Source organism: Hyperolius riggenbachi, chromosome 6, assembly GCF_040937935.1.
Source record: "Hyperolius riggenbachi isolate aHypRig1 chromosome 6, aHypRig1.pri, whole genome shotgun sequence".
Lineage (NCBI taxonomy): Eukaryota > Metazoa > Chordata > Amphibia > Anura > Hyperoliidae > Hyperolius > Hyperolius riggenbachi.
In genome coordinates, this window is record NC_090651.1 from 173,826,985 (window position 1) to 173,848,996 (window position 22,012).

Sequence of the window (22,012 nt, forward strand, 5' to 3'; positions counted from 1 at the left end):
GCGTGGGAGGCGTGGCCTAACGACAAGGAGCGTGGCCTAACGGGGGCGACGAAAATAGCGTGCAGAGGCAAGTTTTGGGTGTTGCTGGGGCTGAGGGAGCATCTGCAGAGGTGCCTGCAGGTGGGCAGAGCTCTCCTAAACCCCCAGTTGCAGCAAAACAGGCACAGGACGGGCAGATCAAAACAGGAAGTGATGTCAGAGTGACCCCACAAGTCACTTCCGGTTCAGCTAGCCAGCCACAGGCTGTGGCTGGTATTGCAGGAAGTGTTGCTGGTGGGGCAGCGTCATCTGATGCTGCCCCAAGGAGTCATACAGCCAGGATCGATCAGGTGAAGAAAGGTGGAGGCATTGAGGATGGGGCAGAGTCATCTAGCACTGCCCTGAACACAGACAGCATGGATAAGGTAAAGGGCATTACTGCAAAGGGGCTTGTACAGGCAGCAAAAAGGAGAAGAGAGGATGGTTTGGAAAGGGAGATTGTATTGAGTGAAGAAAGAGTGCAGGGGGAGGGAGGAGTTCCCAATTCCTCTGTTAAAAAGCCTGTGAACAATCAAAGTGTGTTGCCTGTTGCTGGAGTGAAAAATGTGTCATATGCAAGTATGCTAAAGCAAACAGTGAGCAGTGAAGGTGCAAGACAGTCTGCATATGATGTGGCTGGTCAGTCAGCCAGTAACAGAAGGAATGTTGTGAGAGTGAGTTATAAGAGAGGTGATAGTGTGACTTATACAAGGAAAACATTTATTCAGCTACTGCTGAAGATGGGCTTCAAGGCGGTGGATTTTTATGCCATTTTGGCCTCTGAGAGCGCCCCTCTTTTTTCAATGTCAGCTTTTTGTCCCCGACCGGCTTGGACACATTCTGGGAGAAGTATGAAAAAACTTGGAAGGCAAGTAAGGAGTGGGCTGGTTTGGTTCCCCAGTCTGTGTCTGGTGGACAAAAGGGTGACAATCGTGGTCCCGAACGAGTCCATTCCTATGCATGACCTCATGGTTTGGCTAAAGAACTATGGGAAACCGTTGAACGAGCCAAAAAAGGTTATGGACGAGTTCGGGATCTGGGGGGGAGGATGGGAGCTGATGGTGAGATTGGACAGGGTGGGGAACGTGGTTAAACATATCCCTACGTCTGTCTTTATCGGAAAAGACAGAGTGACGGTCTATTATCAGGGGCAGCCTCGTGCATGTTGTAAGTGTGGCTCTCGCAGCCACTATAGCATTTCTTGTAAGGAGGTAAAATGTTCGCGTTGCCATGCTTTAGGGCACTTAGCAAAGGACTGCAAAGACATTCGTTGCAGTATCTGTCTTAAGCTGGGTCATCCGTCTTTGCAGTGCCCTGAAGCATGGGCCAATGTGGATGAGGAGATTGTTAAAGAGATGGAAAAAATCTTGGAGGAAAAGGGAGAGGAGGAGGCCACTGATAGTGGACCGTCACACTCAAAGTCTGCCGCCTTGGAGTCTCAGGATGTTGTACCACCCTTTTTGTCTGTGCGGAAATCGATGCCTCCACCTTCCCCTCCCCCTTCCCTGGTTCCGGTGGTTGTAAAGATGCCGGAGGTGGCCTTGGGAGCTGAGACAATTTTTAAAATTGCCACCCCTGGTAAAGGGAAAAATATTTTTTCTATGTATAAAGATGTTTCCCGGGAAGAGAAGAAATTACTTCTGACAAAGTTCCTGAAGCTGAAAAGGGGGAGGATGGTGAGAAAGGGAAAAAGGGTAGCGCCAAAATCCCAAGGGAGACAAAGCCGGAGGGTGTAGCTAGAGGGAGGGGGAGGAATAAACAAAGTGGGGAGGTGGAGGAGACAGAAAAATTTATAGAAGTAAAATCTGCAAAGGAAAGAAGGAAAGAGGGAAGGAAAATTGTGACAGAGAAAAAAGCTAATGAGAAGTTGGAAGAGATGAAAAGGAAAAAAATCTTTTCCTGTGAAAAATAAATTTGATGTATTATCTGGCCAGTCTGATATGTCTGATGATAATGCTGTAAATAGTGATGTAAAGAAAGAAATTGATGGTGTTGGGGTAACTGTAGATATGGAGGTATCCTCTAGTAGGGAGGTGGGGGGTGCAGTTTAAGGAAGGCTAGGCAATCTCTTTCATTTACTCTGATGGAGGTTCCCCCCCCCCCCTTTAAAACTGGCAACCATTAATGTTTCCAGTATGAGATCTGTAAGTGCTCGTAGGGAAGCCATATTTTTTCTCGGTCAGTTTGATGCAGACATTTTATTTTTGCAGGAGACCAGGTTGCAAACGCTGGGTGACATTCATGAGGCTAAGAGGGATTGGCACCATGGTCCCTCTTACTGGTCTCTTGCGACTGAGCCTTACACTGGGGTGGCGGTCCTTTTTAAGACCGACATGGTAACTTTCCGGCGGGTAAGTGAGGTAGAGATGGGGCGATGCTTGGTCATGGACGTCTCTGTGAGGGGGCAGGATTTGAGACTGATTAACATCTATGGGCCTCAATCTGAGAGAGAGAGGAAGCGCCTCTTCACAGAGATCAAGCCATTTCTGTTTACAGCCCAGGAGGTGGTCTTTGGTGGTGATTTCAATACTGTAGTCAGGCTAAGGGACAGGAGAGGTACCAAGACCCGCCTGGGCTACGACAGTAACTTTTTGAATAATATGGTTAGGGATGCTGGTCTGGTAGATGTGCATATAAAACACACTCCAGATGACACAGGGTTCACTTATTTCAGTGGAGAACGTAGGAGTAGGATAGATAGGTTTTTTGTTAAGGAGAGCACTGCCTCCTCATCTCCAAAGGTGCAGGTGGTGGAGTTCTCTGATCACTGTATTCTATCTGTGGTGTTGAATGTTGCAGATGTCCCTCCAAAAGGAAAGGGTATCTGGAGAATAAATTCGTTGCTGTTGAAAGAGGAAAGTGTAAGACAATCTTTCAGGTTTTTTTTTCAGGCACAGGTTACTTTGCTGGACTGTTGCAGCAGTGGGTCTGAGTGGTGGGAGATGGTCAAAAGGCGGGCAGTAGGTCTTTTTTTAAGAACATAGCAAAAAAGAGAGCTTTTGGTAGATATGTTACCTACCAGCGTCTGAGGCGGAAACTTGAAATCGCTGTCTCGGGGGATGGTGATCCTGGGGAGATCAAAAGGCTCAAGGAGTTGTTGCGCAAGAGTCAGTATGACCGGCATGCTTCTTTGCTTCTGGAAAGGAATTACGGTAAAAGTCACTCGCCGGACCCTTATCAGAATTGCAAACAAAGTGTAGCAGTTAAGGTCATCTATGGTCTCAAGGATAGTACAGGATCTCTGGTGCAGTCCAGAGCAGGGATTCTGGAAATCGTGAGATCCTTTTATGCTGAACTGTTGGGTAGCAGACCTCTTGATGAGACAGTGATGGAGTCTTTCTTGTGTAATATTCCAGGACTAGAAAATGTAGATGTTCCCCTTACGTTTTTGACGGAAAGAATTTCTGCTGAGGAAGTGGTGAAAGCCATAGAATGTCTTGCTGTTAAGAAGACTCCGGGTCCAGATGGACTGACGGCGGAGTTTTATAAAGTCTTCAAAGACATTCTGGCTCCTGAGTTAGCAGAGGTTTACAATCGCAGCCTTGCAGAGGATGAGCTTCCTCCCTCTATGAGAGAATCAGCAGTTATTCTTCTGTCAAAGGGTAAAGATTCTTCAATGATTGAGAATTGGCGGCCCATCAGCCTTCTCAATGTTGATCGAAAGATTCTGGCTAAAATAATTTTTTGGCATCTGAGCCAGGTGGCAAATGAGGTGCTTTCTCGCCAGCAGCATTGTTCTGTTCAGGGGAGGAGCACTTTTTCAGCCGTATGAACGGTCCGGGAGATTCTGGAGAGGTGCAAGGCTGCTGGTTGGGGAAAGTACTTACTGGCATTGGATCAGGCAAAAGCTTTTGATCGTGTCAATCATGAGTATCTGTGGATGCTCCTTAGTAAGTATGGTCTGCCGGGGAGGTTTATCAATTGACTGAAAGTTTTGTACAAAGGTGCTGAAAGTATCCCGCTTGTCAATGGTTGGGTTGGACAGACATTTGAGGTTAGATCAGGGGTGCGCCAGGGGTGTCCCTTGAGTCCCCTGCTATATGCTTTTGCCATTGATCCTTTCATACGGAGGATTGAGGGTGGAGCTTTGTGTGGGGTGCCGTCAGGCATTGCTGGTGTGCCACCTCTCAAGGTTGTGGCCTATGCTGATGATGTGACTGTGGTGGTCTCTGGACAGGAGGAGGCAGAAGGCGTTTGTGCAGAGATTGCCCGTTACTCGTTGGCATCAGGTTCCAATATCAATCAGGACAAATGTGAGGCTTTCTGGATGGGTAAGGAAAATGAGAGCTTCTTGCTTCTGGTCTCTTTTCCAGCACCAAAGGAAAAGATTAAAATACTTGGCATAGAATTTGGCCTGGGTGATTATGGTCACCAAAATTGTGAAAGCAGACTAAAATGTGCCGAGGCTAAGGTGGTCCGCTGGAAAGGTTGTTCATCTTATTTCCCCAGAGCATCTGGAAAAACAAGCTGTAAATTCTTGTATGAAGAGACACTGGCAAAATACAGACAAAACTCACATACAACATGATTGGAATCAGATAGGTCTTGATTATGTCAATCCTTTCTCTGAAAGTCAATCGCCAGAGTATGTGAGTTTTGTCTGTATTTTGCCAGTGTCTCTTCATACAAGAATTTACAGCTTGTTTTTCCAGATGCTCTGGGGAAATAAGATGAACCACGTTAGGAGGAATGTCACTTATCAATCAAGGCAGAAGGGTGGCTTAGGTATGGTCAACCCAGTGGTTTTCTTTTCTCTGTTATTTATTAAGCACAATCTTGTTAAAATGTATGCGGAACTGCCTGGATGGACGGGTATTTTCCAGTCCTGGTTTAAGCCTTTTCTCAGGCAATGGGAAAGTGGTGGTTTGGTGAAAAGACTGAGAGCTGGTCCTGATTATCCTCCGGCCTATGTTGCACCGTGTCTGAAAGTGATGAGGCAATGGGAACTGACGAGGGAGGAGATCACTTCAATCCCTAGGAAAGCCCTGGAGGAGAGAGTGATTGAGACCTTCTTTCAAGACCCATTGGCCCTGAGAGATTGCCCAAGCCCAATTATGGAGAAGGGTTTGCGCTTGCTATGTTCTCCTAGGATTCCTAACAAATTCAGGGACCTGGCTTGGCTTTCCTTTCATGGCAGACTCTTTGTTAGAGGAAACTTGAAGTTCATTGGGGATAGGGATCGTGGTTGTCCTCATGAGGAGTGTGGAGGTGTGGAGAAGACCATGGACCATTTCCTGGTGGACTGTTCCTTTAAGAAGGAACTATATAAACAGGTGGGTAGGGCTTTAGGTATTACTTTCTTAGAGCGGCTTAGTTGCGCGGAATGGACATATGGGTCATTCAATAACCGGGGGTCATTTAATTTGGACACTTTGTTTTTAGTTAGCTTAGTGATTCGGTATTACACTTGGAATGCACGGTGTCAAATTGCGATCCATCAGAAAGTCCTCCCTGTCCAGGTGGTGGTGCATGGCATTATTGGTGAGGTTGGGAAAATTCGAGGTCTTGAGGAAGGAAGGTTGAGTCAGAGGGAATGGTGTCTGCTTTGGCGGAACATTAAGCCTCCATGACTTGGCCAAACCTTTTCTTTGGTGAGCTTTCTTTTTCTCTTCACTTAGCTAGATGATCTAAATTTGAGAAATGGTTTGCAAGCATAAGGTGGAGTAAGGTTGCTTAGTCTGTCTTGCTGTAATGTAAAGTGTATAATAGTGTTGTAATATAATGTATAGTAAGCCCAGGTGGCAAGATTTAAGTTGAAGTCTTCGGTTCTTCAAGTATAAATTTAAAATGGATTAAATTGTGTATATATTGAAGCCACATTTTTTTTCCAGTTCTTGCAGGTATGGACTTATTAGAGCCTAAAAGTACTAAGGTACTTAATGCGGTTAGCCTAATGTTTTTGTTATTTATTTGGTTATTTTTGTAATTTTTGTATATAAGTTGCAGTCTTTTTAATAAAGAATTACAATGCATTGCCTGCTGCCAGTGCCACTGTTAGTGCGTGATTTTATTAGCTTCTGTACTGTGTAATAAATAATAGTTAGTTACCTCACAGGCCAGCACCCGTTGTGAGTGACCTGTGACTGTCACCTGTCCGACCCTATTGATTGATTGCGTCTGACCGTGTGTCACCGACTTTAATTGACACTAACTGTCTGCCGCTGACTTAGTTATTGTAGTACGCTAGGGATTTAATAGTTACCTGCGTACTACTACAACTACTACTACTACTACTACTACTACTACCCGTTCAGTTAATTTTTTCCACTGTTAGTGTGTGATTTCAGGGACGCCGCCAGGCACCAAGCAGACCAAGCGGCTGCTTGGGGCCTCATGTTTTTTGGGGCCTCATGTTTTTAGGGGCCTCGGAGTCTCCGTGACGTCGTCATGACGTCACACCGTCACCGTCCTTCCGCAGCCACAGCGGCTGCTTGCTACTTGGGCTCAGGGGGCGGGCAGACTCCGGCGAGGGGAAGGCTCTGTCCCTGCCCAGTGCCCACCCACCAATAGAGCGGCTGCTTGGCCGCTTTAGTTCCGCCCCCGCCCACTGCTCTGCCCACCCTCCATGAAGCCGGGTGTATGCGCCGCATACTTCCGGTTCTGCGTTCCACATGGACTGCAGGAACCGGAAGTACAAATGGTGCATGACTCCCGGCAAAGCCACCACTCTCCTTGCCCGCCTGTCTGCCTTATACCCCTGCTCCCTGTCCGCTCGCTATCTATGGGGGCACCTACTTATGCCTAGCTATCTACCTATGGGGGCACCTACCTACCTATGGGGCACCTACCTACGCCTAGCTACCTATAGGGGCACGTAGCTATACCTAGCTACCTATGGGGCACCTACCTACACCTAGCTACCTATGGGCCACCTACCTATGCCTAACTACCTATTCTGGCACCTAGCTACCTATACTGGGACTCCTACCTACCTATGGTTCACCTACCTACGCCTAGCTACCTATGTGGCACCTACCTACGCCTAGCTACCTACAGGGGGCACCTACCTATGCCTAGCTACCTATGGGGCACCTACCTACGCCTAGCTACCTATAGGGGCACCTAGCTACACCAAGCTACCTATGGGGGCACCTCCCTACGTCTAGCTACCTACAGGGGCACCTACCGACGCCTAGCTACCTATGGGGCACCTACCTATGCCTAGCTGCCTATGGGGGCACCTACCTATGCCTAGCTGCCTATGGAGCACCTACCTATGGGGCACCTACCTACCTATGAGGGAATCTACCTATGCCTAGCTACCTATAGGGGCACCTAGCTACACCTAGCTACCTATGGGGGCACCTACCTACGCCTACCTACCAGTGGGGCACCTCCCTACGCCTAGCTACCTGCAGGGGGAACCTACCGACGCCTAGCTACCTATGGGGGCACCTACCTATGCCTAGCATCCTATGGGGGCACCTACCTATGCCTAGCTGCCTATGGAGCACCTACCTACGCCTAGCTACCTATGGGGCACCTACCTACCTATGGGGCACCTACCTACGCCTAGCTACCTACGGGGGCACCTACCTATGCCTAGCTACCTACGGGGGCGCCTATTTACGCCTAGCTACCTTTACTGGGACACCTACCTATTACACTCCTCCCCACTTAGTGTCTGTCACCCTCCTCCACACCCCATTAGTATCACCCACCTCCCAATCCAGTCAGTGTCGCCCTCTCCCCACCCAGTGTTATCCTCCTCCCCACCTAGTGTCATCCTCCTCCCCAACTAGTGTCATCCTCCTCCCCTTCCAGGCAATGCCACCCTCTGAGCCGCATCCAGTTTCACTATCCCACCCCACTCAGCAGCTCCATCCCGCCAGCACCCAGCGGGCCAGAACATTTAATTAAATTATGTCTAAGGTAACAGTTGCTGCATTTTTATATGTGTATTTTTCATGTGTGGATGGATAATGCTTACTGAATTTTAATGTGTGGGAGGTAATATTTGCCTAATTTCCGATTTGATGCATTTCATATGTCAAAAGTAACGTTTGCTGTATTCCATGTGTTAGGGAAATCATTTGCTGCATTCATTTGTCGGAAGTTGGGGTTGTTGCATATCATGTTTCAGAGGTAATGGTTCTTGCATTTCATGTATTGGAGGTAATAGTTGTTGCTTATGTGCCGGAAGTAAGGTTTTTGCATATCATGTGTGAGAAGTAGGGGTTGTTGCCAGGGCTATGGAGTCGAGGAGTGGGGGAAATTTTGGGCACCCGGAGTTGGAGTCGTTGATTTCATAAATTGAGGAGTCGGAGTCAGGATTCGGATGATTTTTGTACAAAATCCACAGCCCTGTTAAGTATTAGACTAAGGAGTCGGAGTCGAGGAGTCAGAGCCATTTTGGGTACCCGGAGTCAGAGTTGGAGTCGGGAGTCGTGGTTTCATAAACTGAGGAGTCGGAATCGAAAGATTTTTGTACCGACTCCACAGCCCTGGTTGTTGCATATCATGTGTCAGAGGTAATGGTTCTTGCATTTGATGTGTCGGAGGTAACGGTTGTTGCAGTTTATATGTCAGAGGTAATGGTTGCTGCATTTATTACTTGATGGTCATGGTTGGCTACATTTGCTGCTTTGGGATCATTGTTGCAGCATTTGACATTCTTTTGTCATCTCATGATTACTAAATGGTATGCTAATAAATAGCAGTTTCTGCTGATTTATCATCTGCACATCCATGATGCAAATCTTCTTTCTCACCACATCATGGCAGAAACACTGCTTCCTTATAGTTTGTGGAATGATATCTAATTACTCTTAGGCTCCCTGCACACTGCATGTGATTCCGATTTTTAATCGTTACTGCATGCTGTGTTTTTTCTGCGTTATTCTGTTGCTAGCATTCAGGGAAAATAGGAATCGCAAATCGGATTTGCAGTGTGCAGGGAGCCTTAGAGTAACTTTGCCTAACTGTTGTGGGAGGAAACTCTGGCCTGCCGCCTCACTGTTATGCGTTACATTAGTTAGCCCCGCTCACATGACGTCATGACCATGCCCATTTTTTGCACTGACGTACCTTGGCGCCTATACTTTTGGCTGTGATCAGGCTTGGGGCTGGTGTACTGGGCTGGCTGTGTGCTCTGTTGTGCATGCTTGGCCGTGTTTGCTCCTGCATATCACAGCGTTCTGTGCTAGTGCATTACTACCGCCGTGACCTCTTGTGCAGCACTTTACAAAGTACATAGCCTTGTCACTGACTGCTCTTAGAGGAGCTCACCATCTAATCCCTACCATAGTCTAATGTCCTACTTATGTATTTTTTTTTCTTTTTTATGGGAGGGGGGGCGGGGGGGTCAAGTCTACCGCTTTCTACATTGAAATGTTTTGGGGTGTTTTTTGGTCCATATTGACATGTAAGCATCATGCAGTTGGCTCCACCCACATGTCATGGCCACACCCTGGCCCCACCCACATGTCATGCCACGCCCACTTTCCCGTGCAATGATCACACCCATTTTTCGAGCGCGCCTCAGGTTGTGGGCCTCAGCCTGCAGTCTGCTTGGGGCCACAAAAACCTTAGCTGCACCCCTGTGTGATTTTATTAGCTTCTGTACTGTGTAATAAATAATAGTTAGTTACCTCACAGGCCAGCATCCGTTGTGAGTGACCTGTGACTGTCACCTTCCCATCCCTATTGATTAATTGCGTCTGACCGTGTGTGTCCGACTTTAATTGTTACTGTCCGTCACATGAGTTATTTAGTACTGTAGTATACTACACTACTGCTGTTAGTAGTGGTACTACTACTATTTAATACTACTATTTAAATAAAAATAAAAAAAAACTTTCATTTTTTGTTGTCACTCAACACCAGTCACCACCACCAGCAACACCACCAAGTCACCACCAACACAGACTTTATTAAAGTTTACACCCTTTCCCGCCCTCTTCTACATTTTTTGGTACTGTATTTGTATATTGCACAATGACTGGCAGAGGTAGAGGGCGAGGCACCACCAGGAGAGGCAGCGCCATTGCAGGAGCCACTGCCAGCAGCAGCAGGTCTGGGACTGGTCCGCCGCCAGCCACTGACCGCATAGTTGTGGAGGAGGGAGCAGAGGCACAATCGACCAGCCTGCCCTCACTGAGCTCGCTCTTCTCCCCAGAGACTGTGACCATGTACAGGGATGTTTTGAAGCAGTTTGAGGTGGAGATGACGGGGCCATGCAAGGAGGAGGAGGAGTTAGAGGTGCAGCTGTTTGTTGTTGGCGCTGAGGAGGAGAGGCGTGATGCAGGGGATGTTGGCGTAGAGAAGTTGGTTGAGGCGGGCTCACAGGATATGTTTGGGGATGATGATGATGACTTGCTGCATCCTTCCTGTGTGCCAGCAGTACCACCAGCACAGTTGGTTGAAGGCAGCTCGTCATCGGTGGAGGAGGTGTCTCTGGCGCAGAGGCACGGCAGCAGCAAGGCGGCCAGCACAGGGCATGGAAGGCAGGAGCCACAGCCTGCTGCTTCAGCCGCTACCACCACCCGCAGCAAACCTCCAACCAAACCAAAAAAGGCACAATCCTCCAAGGGCACCAAAAAACCCCAGCCCTCAAGCTCAAAGAGCAGGTTGAAGTCCCCAGTCTGGCGGTACTTCACCAAGTGCCCAGTGGACGCGACACGTGCAATTTGCAAAAGTTGCGGTGTCAGGCTCAGCAGAGGTCTCGATCTGCTCAAGTTGGGTACCTCGTGCCTGCAGACCCACTTAGAGAGAAGACATTTGGATGAGTTTACTGAGTATCAGAAGCTGATGGGGAGTGGCGCAGGCAGTGGTCAAACCCAGACAGCCACTGCTCAGATTTCAGCAGCAGCAGCATTCGACCCTCCTGCCCATCCAGCAGCAGCAGCAGGAGCAACAACTAACTGTAGCAGTAACTGGGCACCCAGTCCAACGCCGCCAGACCCTGCTCAGCGACTCATTTCCCGGTGTGACCAAGGTGCTGCCTCCCGCCCACAGGCTCATCCGGGTGCTGAACAGGTTGCTTGCCCGGCCCTTGTGCTCCTAGTTTCTGCCATATTCCTTTGTGCAGGAGGGGAGTGACATGAGTGTGCTGCTGCAGGTTGGGATCCCGGAGTGGCAAGTCCCAAGCCGCCACTACTTCTCCTGCAGGGCGACCCCAGCACTGCACCGCTTTGCCATGGCGAACGTGGTCCGCACGCGCGATCACGCTGTGAGTGCACGGATCCACGTCACCATGGATTCATGAAGCAGCTGTTTTGGGACCGACCACTATCTGTCCTTTACGGCCCATTGGGTCAGCCTGGTGGAAAGCCAGAGCAAGGAAGCAGCAGGTCCACCCTCGGGTGCAGCAGCGGCAGCAGCGGCACCAGTCGCCCAGTATTTGATGCCACCGCGCGGGGTCAGGGGAGAAGCAGCAGCTCCCGCCGCCATGCGATCCCATCTGAACAGCAGCGTGAAGGCCCGCCACTGCCAAGCGCTGCTGGAGATGAAAAGCCTGGGGAAAAACTGCTTGACAGCAGCCAACGTGCTCCGGTACCTCAGGGAGCAGGAGAGGATGTGGCTGTCCCCCAGAGGCCTCACTGTGGGATTGGTGGTGTCCGACAATGCCGCCAACCTGCTGGCTGCCATCAGCAGGGGAGACTTGCTCCACGTCCCTTGCTTGGCCCACGTCCTGAACCTGGTGGTGCAAAAGTTATTGCGCACCTACCAGGGGATGCAGTAGCTGTTAGAAGTGGCGCGGAAGATTGTACGTGCTTTCCGCAAATCAGCATCAGCAGCTGCCGCAGCCAAACTGGCAGACATCCAGCAGATGGAGGGCCTGCCACGACACCGCCTCATCATAGATGTGCCAACTCGCTGGAACTCCACCCTGGCGATGTTGGAGCGGCTGGTTGAGCAGAGGAGGGCTGTCAACCGGTACATCTTTGATGTCACTGTCGCCGGCACCGGCAGCAGCACCACCAAACTCCAGCTCCTCACCAACATAATGGGGGCAAATGCAGCAGATCTGCTTGGTGTTGGCTCCCTTCCTGCATGGAACCAACCTGGTGAGTGAACAATGGGCATCCCTCTGCCAGTGGGTGCCCTTTGTTTGTCTGCTGGACAGGGCACTTGGCGATTTGCTGGATTTGGGAGAGGAGGCCATGAAGCAGCTGGAACAGCAGCCACCTGCGCAGTCCACTGCTCCGCAGGTATTTGAGTCCCTGGAGGAGGATGAGGAGGAGGAGGAGTTGGAGGTGCTGGACGTTGCTGCTGAGGGGGGGGGACATCGGAGCGCAGCAGCAGTGGTGCGAGGGTGGAGAGAGGAGGAAGAGGCTCAGGGGCAAGAGGAGGAGGAGGACGCTAACCCTGATGTCTCTGTTGGACGGTCCACCCTGTTCCCCATGGTAGCTCACATGCTGCACTGCCTGCACACAGACCCCAGGGTCAAGCAGATGCAAGCAAGGGAGGATTCCTGCATCAGCATGATCCTGGACTCACGGCTGAGGGGGAGGTGGGATCAGTCTCTGCCTGCCAGAGACCGTGAGCAGCGAGCAAGGGAGTTGCAGTAGATCCTTGTTCGGCGACTGGAGGAAGCCTTCCCCCTGCCTTCCACCCCCTCTGTCCATGTCCAGCAGCCAGCACAGCAGCCGGTGCCTGCGGCCAGCAGCAGCGTCAGGTCCCCAGGAGACCTGCTGTCATTGAGGCAGGTGTTCTACATGATGGTAAAGCAGCCGAGAGAGGAGGTACGTGCAGCAGCCACCTTCGCTGAGAGTCACAGCCAGCGAATTATCCGGATGGTTGCCGACTAAATGGGGTCCTTCAGTGGGCTTGACACCGGCAGCGAGGAGCCTGTGGACCCCATGGAGTACTGGGTGGAGCGCTTGCACATCTGGAGGGAGCTTGCGCAGTACACCCTGGAGGTATTGTCTTGCCCCCCTTCCAGCGTGCTGTCTGAGAGGTGCTTCAGTGCGGCCGGTGGCGTGGTCACCGAGAAGCGCTCTCGTCTGTCCACAGAGGACGTGGACAGACTGACATTTTTGAAGTTTAACCAGGCCTGGATAGAAGGCACCTGTTGTCGGCGAGAGGAGGACATGAGGTGCCTGCCTGGGAATTACAATACATTGCCTGCTGCCATACGCGACGACGCCTCCTCCTCCTGCTGGCCTGCTGCATTTATTTATTAATTTATTTATGTATTTATTGTATTTCTACGTGACTCCTCCTGCTTCTGCTGGCCTGCTGCATTTATTTATTTATGAATTTTTTTATGTATATATTGTATCTCTACGTGACTTCTCCTGCTGCTGCTGGCCTGCTGCATTTATTTATTCATGAATTTATTTATGTATATATTGTATTTCTGCGTGACTCCTCCTGCTGCTGCTGGCATGCTGCATTTATTTATTTATGAATTTATTTATGTATATATTGTATTTCTATGTGACTCCTACTGCTGCTGCTGGTCTGCTGTATTTATTTATTTATGAATTTATTTATGTATATATTGTATTTCTACGTGACTCCTCCTGCTGCTGCTGGCCTGCTGCATTTATTTATTTATGAATTTCTTTATGTATTTATTGTATTTATACGTCACTCCTCCTGCTGCTGCTGGCCTGCTGCATTTATTTATGAATTTATTTATGTATTTATTGTATTTATAAAGCGGCAATATATTACAATGTGGTCCCACCGCCAGGGTCCACACAATACATTGCCTGCTGCCAGTGCCATACGTCACTCCTCCTACAGCTGCTGTATTTATCCTCCTGCTGTCAGTGGTCCCACCGTCAGGGTCCACACAATGCATTGCCTGCTGTCAGTGCCACACGTCACTCCTCCTACTGCTGCTGTATTTATCCTCCTGCTGTCAGTGGTCCCACCGCCAGGGTACACACAATACATTGCCTGCTGCCAGTGCCACACGTCACTCCTCCTACTGCTGCTGTATGTATCCTCCTGCTGTCAGTGGTCCCACCGCCAGGGTCCACACAATACATTGCCTGCTGCCAGTGCCACACGTCACTCCTCCTACTGTTGCTGTATTTATCCTCCTGCTGTCAGTGGTCCCACCACCAGGGTCTACACAATACATTGCCTGCTGTCAGTGCCACACGTCACTCCTTCTACTGCTGCTGTATTTATCCTCCTGCTGCTGTATTTATCCTCCTGCTGTCAATGGTCACACCGCCAGGGTTCACACAATACATTGCCTGCTGCCAGTGCCACACGTCACTCCTCTTCCTGCTGCTGTATTTATCCTCCTGCTGCTGTATTTATTCTCCTGCTGTCAGTGGTCCCACCAACAGGGTCCACTGAATACATTGCCTGCTGCCAGTGCCACACGTCACTCCTCCTCCTGCTGCTGTATTTATCCTCCTGCTGTCAGTAGTCCCACCACCAGGGTCCACACAATACATTGCCTGCTGCCAGTGCCACATGTCACTCCTCCTACTGCTGCTGTATTTATCCTCCTGCTGTCAGTGGTCCCACCGCCAGGGTCCACACAATGCATTGCCTGCTGTCAGTGCCACACGTCACTCCTCCTACTGCTGCTGTATTTATCCTCCTGCTGTCAGTGGTCCCACTGCTAGGGTCCACACAATGCATTGCCTGCTGTCAGTGCCACACGTCACTCCTCCTACTGCTGCTGTATTTATCCTCCTGCTGCTGTATTTATCCTCCTGCTGTCAATGGTCCCACCGCCAGGGTCCACACAATACATTGCTTGCTGCCAGTGCCACACGTCACTCCTCCTCCTGCTGCTGTATTTATCCTCCTGCTGCTGTATTTATTCTCCTGCTGTCAGTGGTCCCACCAACAGGGTCCACTTAATACAGGGGTCTCAAACTCAATTTATCTGGGGGGCCGCAGGAGGCAAAGTCAGGATGAGGCTGGGCCGCAGAAGGAATTTCACAATCGCGGTGCATCGCCGCCTCTGCCCGCGCCTCTCACTCTTCCTTCACAGAGAGGGGCGGGGAGAGGCGGCAATTGACGTCAGGAGGGGCAGAGCTGAAGCTGAAAGCTCTGCCCCTTCCAGGAAATGCTGGCGGATTGCCCCCTGGGCAATTTGGGGGCTCTGCAGCCCTCGTTTAGCGGCGGGGATGCGGCGGAGCTTGGGAGCACTGAAGCAAACTATAAGGAAGCTTTTGCCTGTGAGGGCCACAAAATATTGTATCGAGGGCCGCAAATGACCCGTGGGCCGCGAGTTTGAGACCCCTGACTTAATACATTGCCTGCTGCCAGTGCCACACGTCACTCCTCCTCCTGCTGCTGTATTTATCCTCCTGCTGTCAGTGGTCCCACCACCAGGGTCCACACAATACATTGTCTGCTGCCAGTGCCACATGTCACTCCTTCTACTGCTGCTGTATTTATCCTCCTGCTGTCAGTGGTCCCACCGCCAGGGTCCACACAATGCATTGCCTGCTGTCAGTGCCACACGTCACTCCTCCTACTGCTGCTGTATTTATCCTCCTGCTGTCAGTGGTCCCACCGCCAGGGTCCACACAATACATTGCCTGCTGCCAGTGCCACACGTCACTCCTCCTACTGCTGCTGTATTTATCCTCCTGCTGTCAGTGGTCCCACCGCCAGGGTCCACACAATACATTGCCTGCTGCCAGTGCCACACGTCACTCCTCCTACTGCTGCTGTATTTATCCTCCTGCTGTCAGTGGTCCCACTGCTAGGGTCCACACAATGCATTGCCTGCTGTCAGTGCCACACGTCACTCCTCCTACTGCTGCTGTATTTATCCTCCTGCTGCTGTATTTATCCTCCTGCTGTCAATGGTCCCACCGCCAGGGTCCACACAATACATTGCCTGCTGCCAGTGCCACACGTCACTCCTCCTCCTGCTGCTGTATTTATCCTCCTGCTGCTGTATTTATTCTCCTGCTGTCAGTGGTCCCACCAACAGGGTCCACTTAATACAGGGGTCTCAAACTCAATTTACCTGGGGGGCCGCAGGAGGCAAAGTCAGGATGAGGCTGGGCCGCATAAGGAATTTCACAATCGCGGTGCATCGCCGCCTCTGCCCGCCCCTCTCACTCTTCCTTCACAGAGAAGGGCGGGGAGAGGCGGCAATTGACGTCAGGAGGGGCAGAGCTGAAGCTGAAAGCTCTGCCCCTTCCAGGAAATGCTGGCGGATTGCCCCCCGGGCAATTTGGGGGCTCTGCAGCCCTCGTTTAGCGGCGGGGATGCGGCGGAGCTTGGGAGCACTGAAGCAAACTATAAGGAAGCTTTTGCCTGTGAGGGCCACAAAATATTGTATCGAGGGCCGCAAATGGCCCGTGGGCCGCGAGTTTGAGACCCCTGACTTAATACATTGCCTGCTGCCAGTGCCACACGTCACTCCTCCTCCTCCTGCTGTATTTATCCTCCTGCTGTCAGTGGTCCCACCGCCAGGGTCCACACAATAAATTGTCTGCTGCCAGTGCCACATGTCACTCCTCCTACCGCTGCTGTATTTATCCTCCTGCTGTCAGTGGTCCCACCGCCAGGGTCCACACAATGCATTGCCTGCTGTCAGTGCCACACGTCACTCCTCCTACTGCTGCTGTATTTGTCCTCCTGCTGTCAGTGGTCCCACCGCCAGGGTCCACACAATACATTGCCTGCTGCCAGTGCCACACGTCACTCCTCCTACTGCTGCTGTATTTATCCTACTGCTGTCTGTGGTCCCACCGCCAGGGTCCACACAATACATTGCCCTCTGCCAGTGCCACACATCACTCCTCCTACTGCTGCTGTATTTATCCTCCTGCTGTCAGTGGTCCCACCGCCAGGGTCCACACAATGCATTGCCTGCTGTCGGTGCCACACGTCACTCCTCCTACTGCTGCTGTATTTATCCTCCTGCTGCTGTATTTATCCTCCTGCTGTCAGTGGTCCCACCGCCAGGGTCCACACAATACATTGCTTGCTGCCAGTGCCACACGTCACTCCTCCTACTGCTGCTGTATTTATCCTCCTGCTGTCTGTGGTCCCACCGCCAGGGGCCACACAATACATTGTCTGCTGCCAGTGCCACATGTTACTCCTCCTACTGCTGCTGTATTTATCCTCCTGCTGTCAGTGGTCCCACCGCCAGGGTCCACACAATACATTGCCTGCTGTCAGTGCCACACGTCACTTTTTTTTTAATTACACCTATTTCAATGTGATTTCCCTGTAAGAAAAAAAAACGCACTCGAAATACCGAACACAATTTTTTTACTGAATTTTGAGCCTGTCACCCGAACCGAATCCAAACCGAATTTCGTGGTCGAACACGAATTTGAATTCGAATGTCATGCGGACCCAAATTCGAATGTACCCGAACCGAATTTTGGTGTATCTGAGCATGCCTGATGGCCACCACTGTTCCTCAAAGTGGCAGCAGGTTCCCATGAAGGTGGAATGTGGAGGAATGAGGGAGGAGTCCCTCGCAGACACTTTTGAACAATGTACATCTTTGGGTGAAGTCTCAGGTCCAGCCCAGGGGCTGGACAGGGGCGGTTAATCTCCTGGGTGGGTTTCCCATGCCCACCAAATATGACATTTGTCATATCTCGGCTTACGCTTTCGGCACACACATGACCATTACAAATTCATATTTCTCAGAATATGCCAGTTCATATGATACTAAACTTGGGCATGTTTGCATGCCCGGTTACAAAACAGTGGAATACCTTGAGTTCTGGTTATGCCAGTGGCCCCAATTTAATATCAAAATACTCACAAGATCCGGACCAGCAGAATGAGATAACTTTCATATTTCTCACCTGAATGGTATTCCTTAAACATGCTCAAAATCATAAACACCATGCTTTCCTTTTCTGGCTGAATGGCTCCAGCCTGTCTGTGGGAAGCAGTTCTTTGAATAGGCTCACCATTTGGTGAGCCTATTGACATCTATCTGAGGTAATTAAAAGTAAACACTAGCCTCTTGGACACAAGCATTGTTCCTGTTCATTAGCAAATCAAAAGACACCCTACACTGCTAAGTTACTGCTTGTTCTCTGCTGAGAGGAAGAGAGACTCCAGGTTGCTACAGGTAGCCCCTACACAATCAATCCAGATTCTATATATCTTAATCGCAATCGATGCAGAGAATCATTTGCGATCGCATTTTCTTCACGGGCGGTTCAAGGACGCGTCTGCGGCCATGCAACCGTCTGTCACAGTCGACATTTGCTGTACCTGCAGCAACACAGAGGGAGGAGTCAGAGGAGGAAGAGGAGTCAGAGGAGGAAGTTGGCTTTGAGGAGGAGGTGGAAGACCAACTGCAGCAGGCGTCCTAGGGGATTTGTGATCACCCTTTGGGTACCCGTGGTGTTGTACGTGCCTGGGGGGAGGAGGAGGAGACCTTGCATGACCTCAGTGATGAAGAGGAAGAGGGGCTGGCTAGCTTGGCATCCAACCTTGTACAAATTGGGTCTTTCATGCTGTCCTGCCTGTTGAAGGACCCCCATATAAAAAAGCTGAAGGACAAGGACTTGTACTGGGTGGCAACGCTACTGGACCCTCGGTATAAGCACAAAGTGGTGGAACTGTTACCAAATCACAATCAGTCGGAAAGGATGAACAAGTTCTACAGCAGCCTATGAAGTATGCTGTACACTTCGTTCAAGGGTGATGTCACAGCACAATGGGAAAGAGCTTCCAGGAATCCTCCTCCTCGCATGGCCATGCCTGCAAGGACAGCACAGTGTTTGGATGTTATAGTGATGTTGGACATGCGCAACTTTTTTTGTCCAACGTATCACCACAGCCCTTCGAGATCCACCCTCCGAGCACGCCAGGTAACGGACTACCTGGCCTTAACTGCTGATATCGACACTCTGAGGAGCGATGAACCCTTAGACTATTGGGTGCGTAAGCTTGACCTGTGGTTTGAGCTCTCACAATTTGCCATCCAACTTCTCTCTTGCGCCGCCTCAAGCGTCTTGTCAGAGAGGACCTTCAGTGCAGCAGGAGGGATTGTCACTGAGAAGCGCAGTTGATTAGGTCAGAAAAGTGTGGATTACCTCACATTTATAAAAAAAATGTGGCATGGATCCTGGAGGGCTACTGCCTGCCCAAAGACTTTTAAGTCAGTCCCAACCCAGCATCTCTGCATGCCGCATGACTGACTTACTGACTTCTCTGCCACCACCAACAGGGTCCAGAGCAGGACTCCAGGACTCCACTCCACAGGTGGATCCTACATTTTTAAGGCCACTGCTATAGCAGCGGCCGCTAAAAAAATAATTTTTCTGGCATATGTACATGCCTAATTTTTCTGGCCTATGGTGCTGAACTGTGGCTGCAACAACATAAAAAAAATGCATGTACAGGTCCTTCTTAAAAAATTAGCATATTATGATATAGTTCATTATTTTCTGTAATATACTGATAAACATTAGACTTTCATATATTTTAGATTCATTACACACAACTCAAGTAGTTCAAGCCATTTATTGTTTTAATATTGATTTTGGCATACAGCTCATGAAAACCCAAAATTCCTATCTCAAAAAATTAGCATATCATGAAAAGGCTCTCTAAACAAACTATTAACCTAATCATCTGAATCAACTAATTAACTCTAAACACCTGCAAAAGATTACTGAGGCTTTTAAAAACTCCCAGCCTGGTTCATTACTCAAAACCGCAATCATGGGTAAGACTGCTGACCTGACTGCTGTCCAGAAGGCCATCATTGACACCCTCAAGCAAGAGGGTAAGACACAGAAAGAAATTTCTGAACGAATAGGCTGTTCCCAGAGTGCTGTATCAAGGCACCTCAGTGGGAAATCTGTGGGAAGGAAAAAGTGTGGCAGAAAACGCTGCACAATGAGAAGAGGTGACCGGACCCTGAGGAAGATTGTGGAGAAGGACCGATTCCAGACCTTGGGGGACCTGCGGAAGCAGTGGACTGAGTCTGGAGTAGAAACATCCAGAGCCGCCGTGTACAGGCGTGTGCAGGAAATGGGCTACAGGTGCCACATTCCCCAGGTCAAGGCTCTTTTGAACCAGAAACAGCGGCAGAAGCGCCTGGCCTGGGCTACAGAGAAGCAGCACTGGACTGTTGCTCAGTGATCCAAAGTACTTTTTTTGGATGAAAGCAACTTTTGCATGTCATTCGGAAATCAAGGTGCCAGAGTCTGGAGGAAGACTGGGGAGAGGGAAATTGCCAAAATGCCTGAAGTCCAGTGTCAAGTACCCACAGTCAGTGATGGTCTGGGGTGCCATGTCAGCTGCTGGTGTTGGTCCACTGTGTTTTATCAAGGGCAGGGTCAATGCAGCTAGCTATCAGGAGATTTTGGAGCACTTCATGCTTCCATCTGCTGAAAAGCTTTATGGAGATGAAGATTTCATTTTTCAGCAGGACCTGGCACCTGCTCACAGCGCCAAAACCACTGGTAAATGGTTTACTGACCAAGGTATTACTGTGCTCAATTGGCCTGCCAACTCTCCTGACCTGAACCCCATAGAGAATCTGTGGGATATTGTGAAGAGAAAGTTGAGAAGCAAGAACCAACACTCTGGATGACTTAAGGCCGCTATCGAACCATCCTGGGCCTCCATAACACCTGAGCAGTGCCACAGGCTGATTGCCTCCATGCCACATCACATTGAAGCAGTCATTTCTGCAAAAGGATTCCCAACCAATTATTGAGTGCATAGCTGAACATAATTATTTGAAGGTTGACTTTCTTTGTTTTAAAAACACTTTTTTCTTTGATTGGTCGGATGAAATATGCTAATTTTTTGAGATAAGAATTTGGAGTTTTCATGAGCTGTATGCCAAAATCATCACTATTAAAACAATAAAAGGCTTGAACTACTTCAGTTGTGTGTAATGAATCTAAAATATATGAAAGTCTAATGTTTATCAGTACATTACAGAAAATAATGAACTTTATCACAATATGCTAATTTTTTGAGAAGGACCTGTACATGATGTCAATTCCCCTTCATGATCATTGCCTTGTCATGGTGAGGGGGATTGCGTATCACAATGAAGCAATGACCTATATTGTGTTGCGTGTTGGGGGCACACCCAAAAGGAGAAGGTCGTTGCTTCATTGTGGACAGAATAAATTAATTGATTGGCTGCATAAGTTTTGGCAAAACCTTTGGTCACCTCAGGTGATCATTCAATAAAGCCTACTAGGCCAACACTGAACCAACACTGCAGAACCACTGTTTTCTTTACTGTCATTGAGCTACCTCAGCCCTACCATAGGGGCTGGAAAATCACCATGGCCTGCACGTGCGCACATTAGCATGGCGACCAATACACAAAGATTGTCGCTGAGAGGACTAACGTTTAAGTCCTGAGAGTCTCAACTATTAACAACTCTTTGCAGTACGTTAAACGGCGAGTTTGGTCTGTCAGAGTTTGGTCTGTCAGTGTGAAGCGGGCATAACCCTTACATTATCTACCTGCAATTGGTAAAGCGCTCACCCAGGCATGCTCAGATGTACCAAAATTCGATTCGGGTACATTCGAATTCGGGTCCGCGTTACATTCGGATTCGAATTCGACTTTGACCACGAAATTCGGTTCGGATTCGGTTCGGGTGTCGGTAACAAAATTCGGTAAAAAAATCGTGTTCGGGAATTCGGATGGTTTTTTTTTTTTAAAAGGGAAATCACATTGAAATAGGTTTAATTAAAAAACAAAACAAAAAAGTGACGTATGGCATTGACAGCAGGCAATGTATTCTGTGGACCCTGGTGGTGGGACCACTGACAGCAGGAAGATAAATACAGCAGCAGTAGGAGGAGGAGGAGGAGTGATGTGTGGCACTGGCAGCAGGCAATGTATTGTGTGGACCCTGGCGGTTGGACCACTGACAGCAGGAGGATAACTACAGCAGCAGCAGGAGGAGGAGGAGGAGTGAGGTGTGGCACTGGCAGCAGGCAATGTATTGTGTGGACCCTGGCGGTGGGACCACTGACAGCAGGAGGATAAATACAGCAGCAGCAGGAGGAGGAGTGACGTGTGGCACTGGCAGCAGGAAATGTATTGTGTGGACCCTGGAGGTGGGACCACTGACAGCAGGAGGATAAATAC

At 49.6% G+C, this 22,012-nt stretch overlaps 1 protein-coding gene across 1 annotated transcript in view; it reads left to right on the plus strand.

Annotated features, from left to right (window-relative positions):
• Window positions 1-233: 233 nt before the first annotated feature.
• Window positions 234-22,012, plus strand: part of HEBP1 (heme binding protein 1) — a 161,572-nt gene continuing 139,793 nt past the window's right edge. The window contains exon 1 of the mRNA XM_068240228.1: window positions 234-404. Coding sequence (XP_068096329.1) covers window positions 396-404 — 9 coding nt within the window. The 5' untranslated portion in view covers window positions 234-395. The remainder of the gene's footprint in view (window positions 405-22,012) is intronic.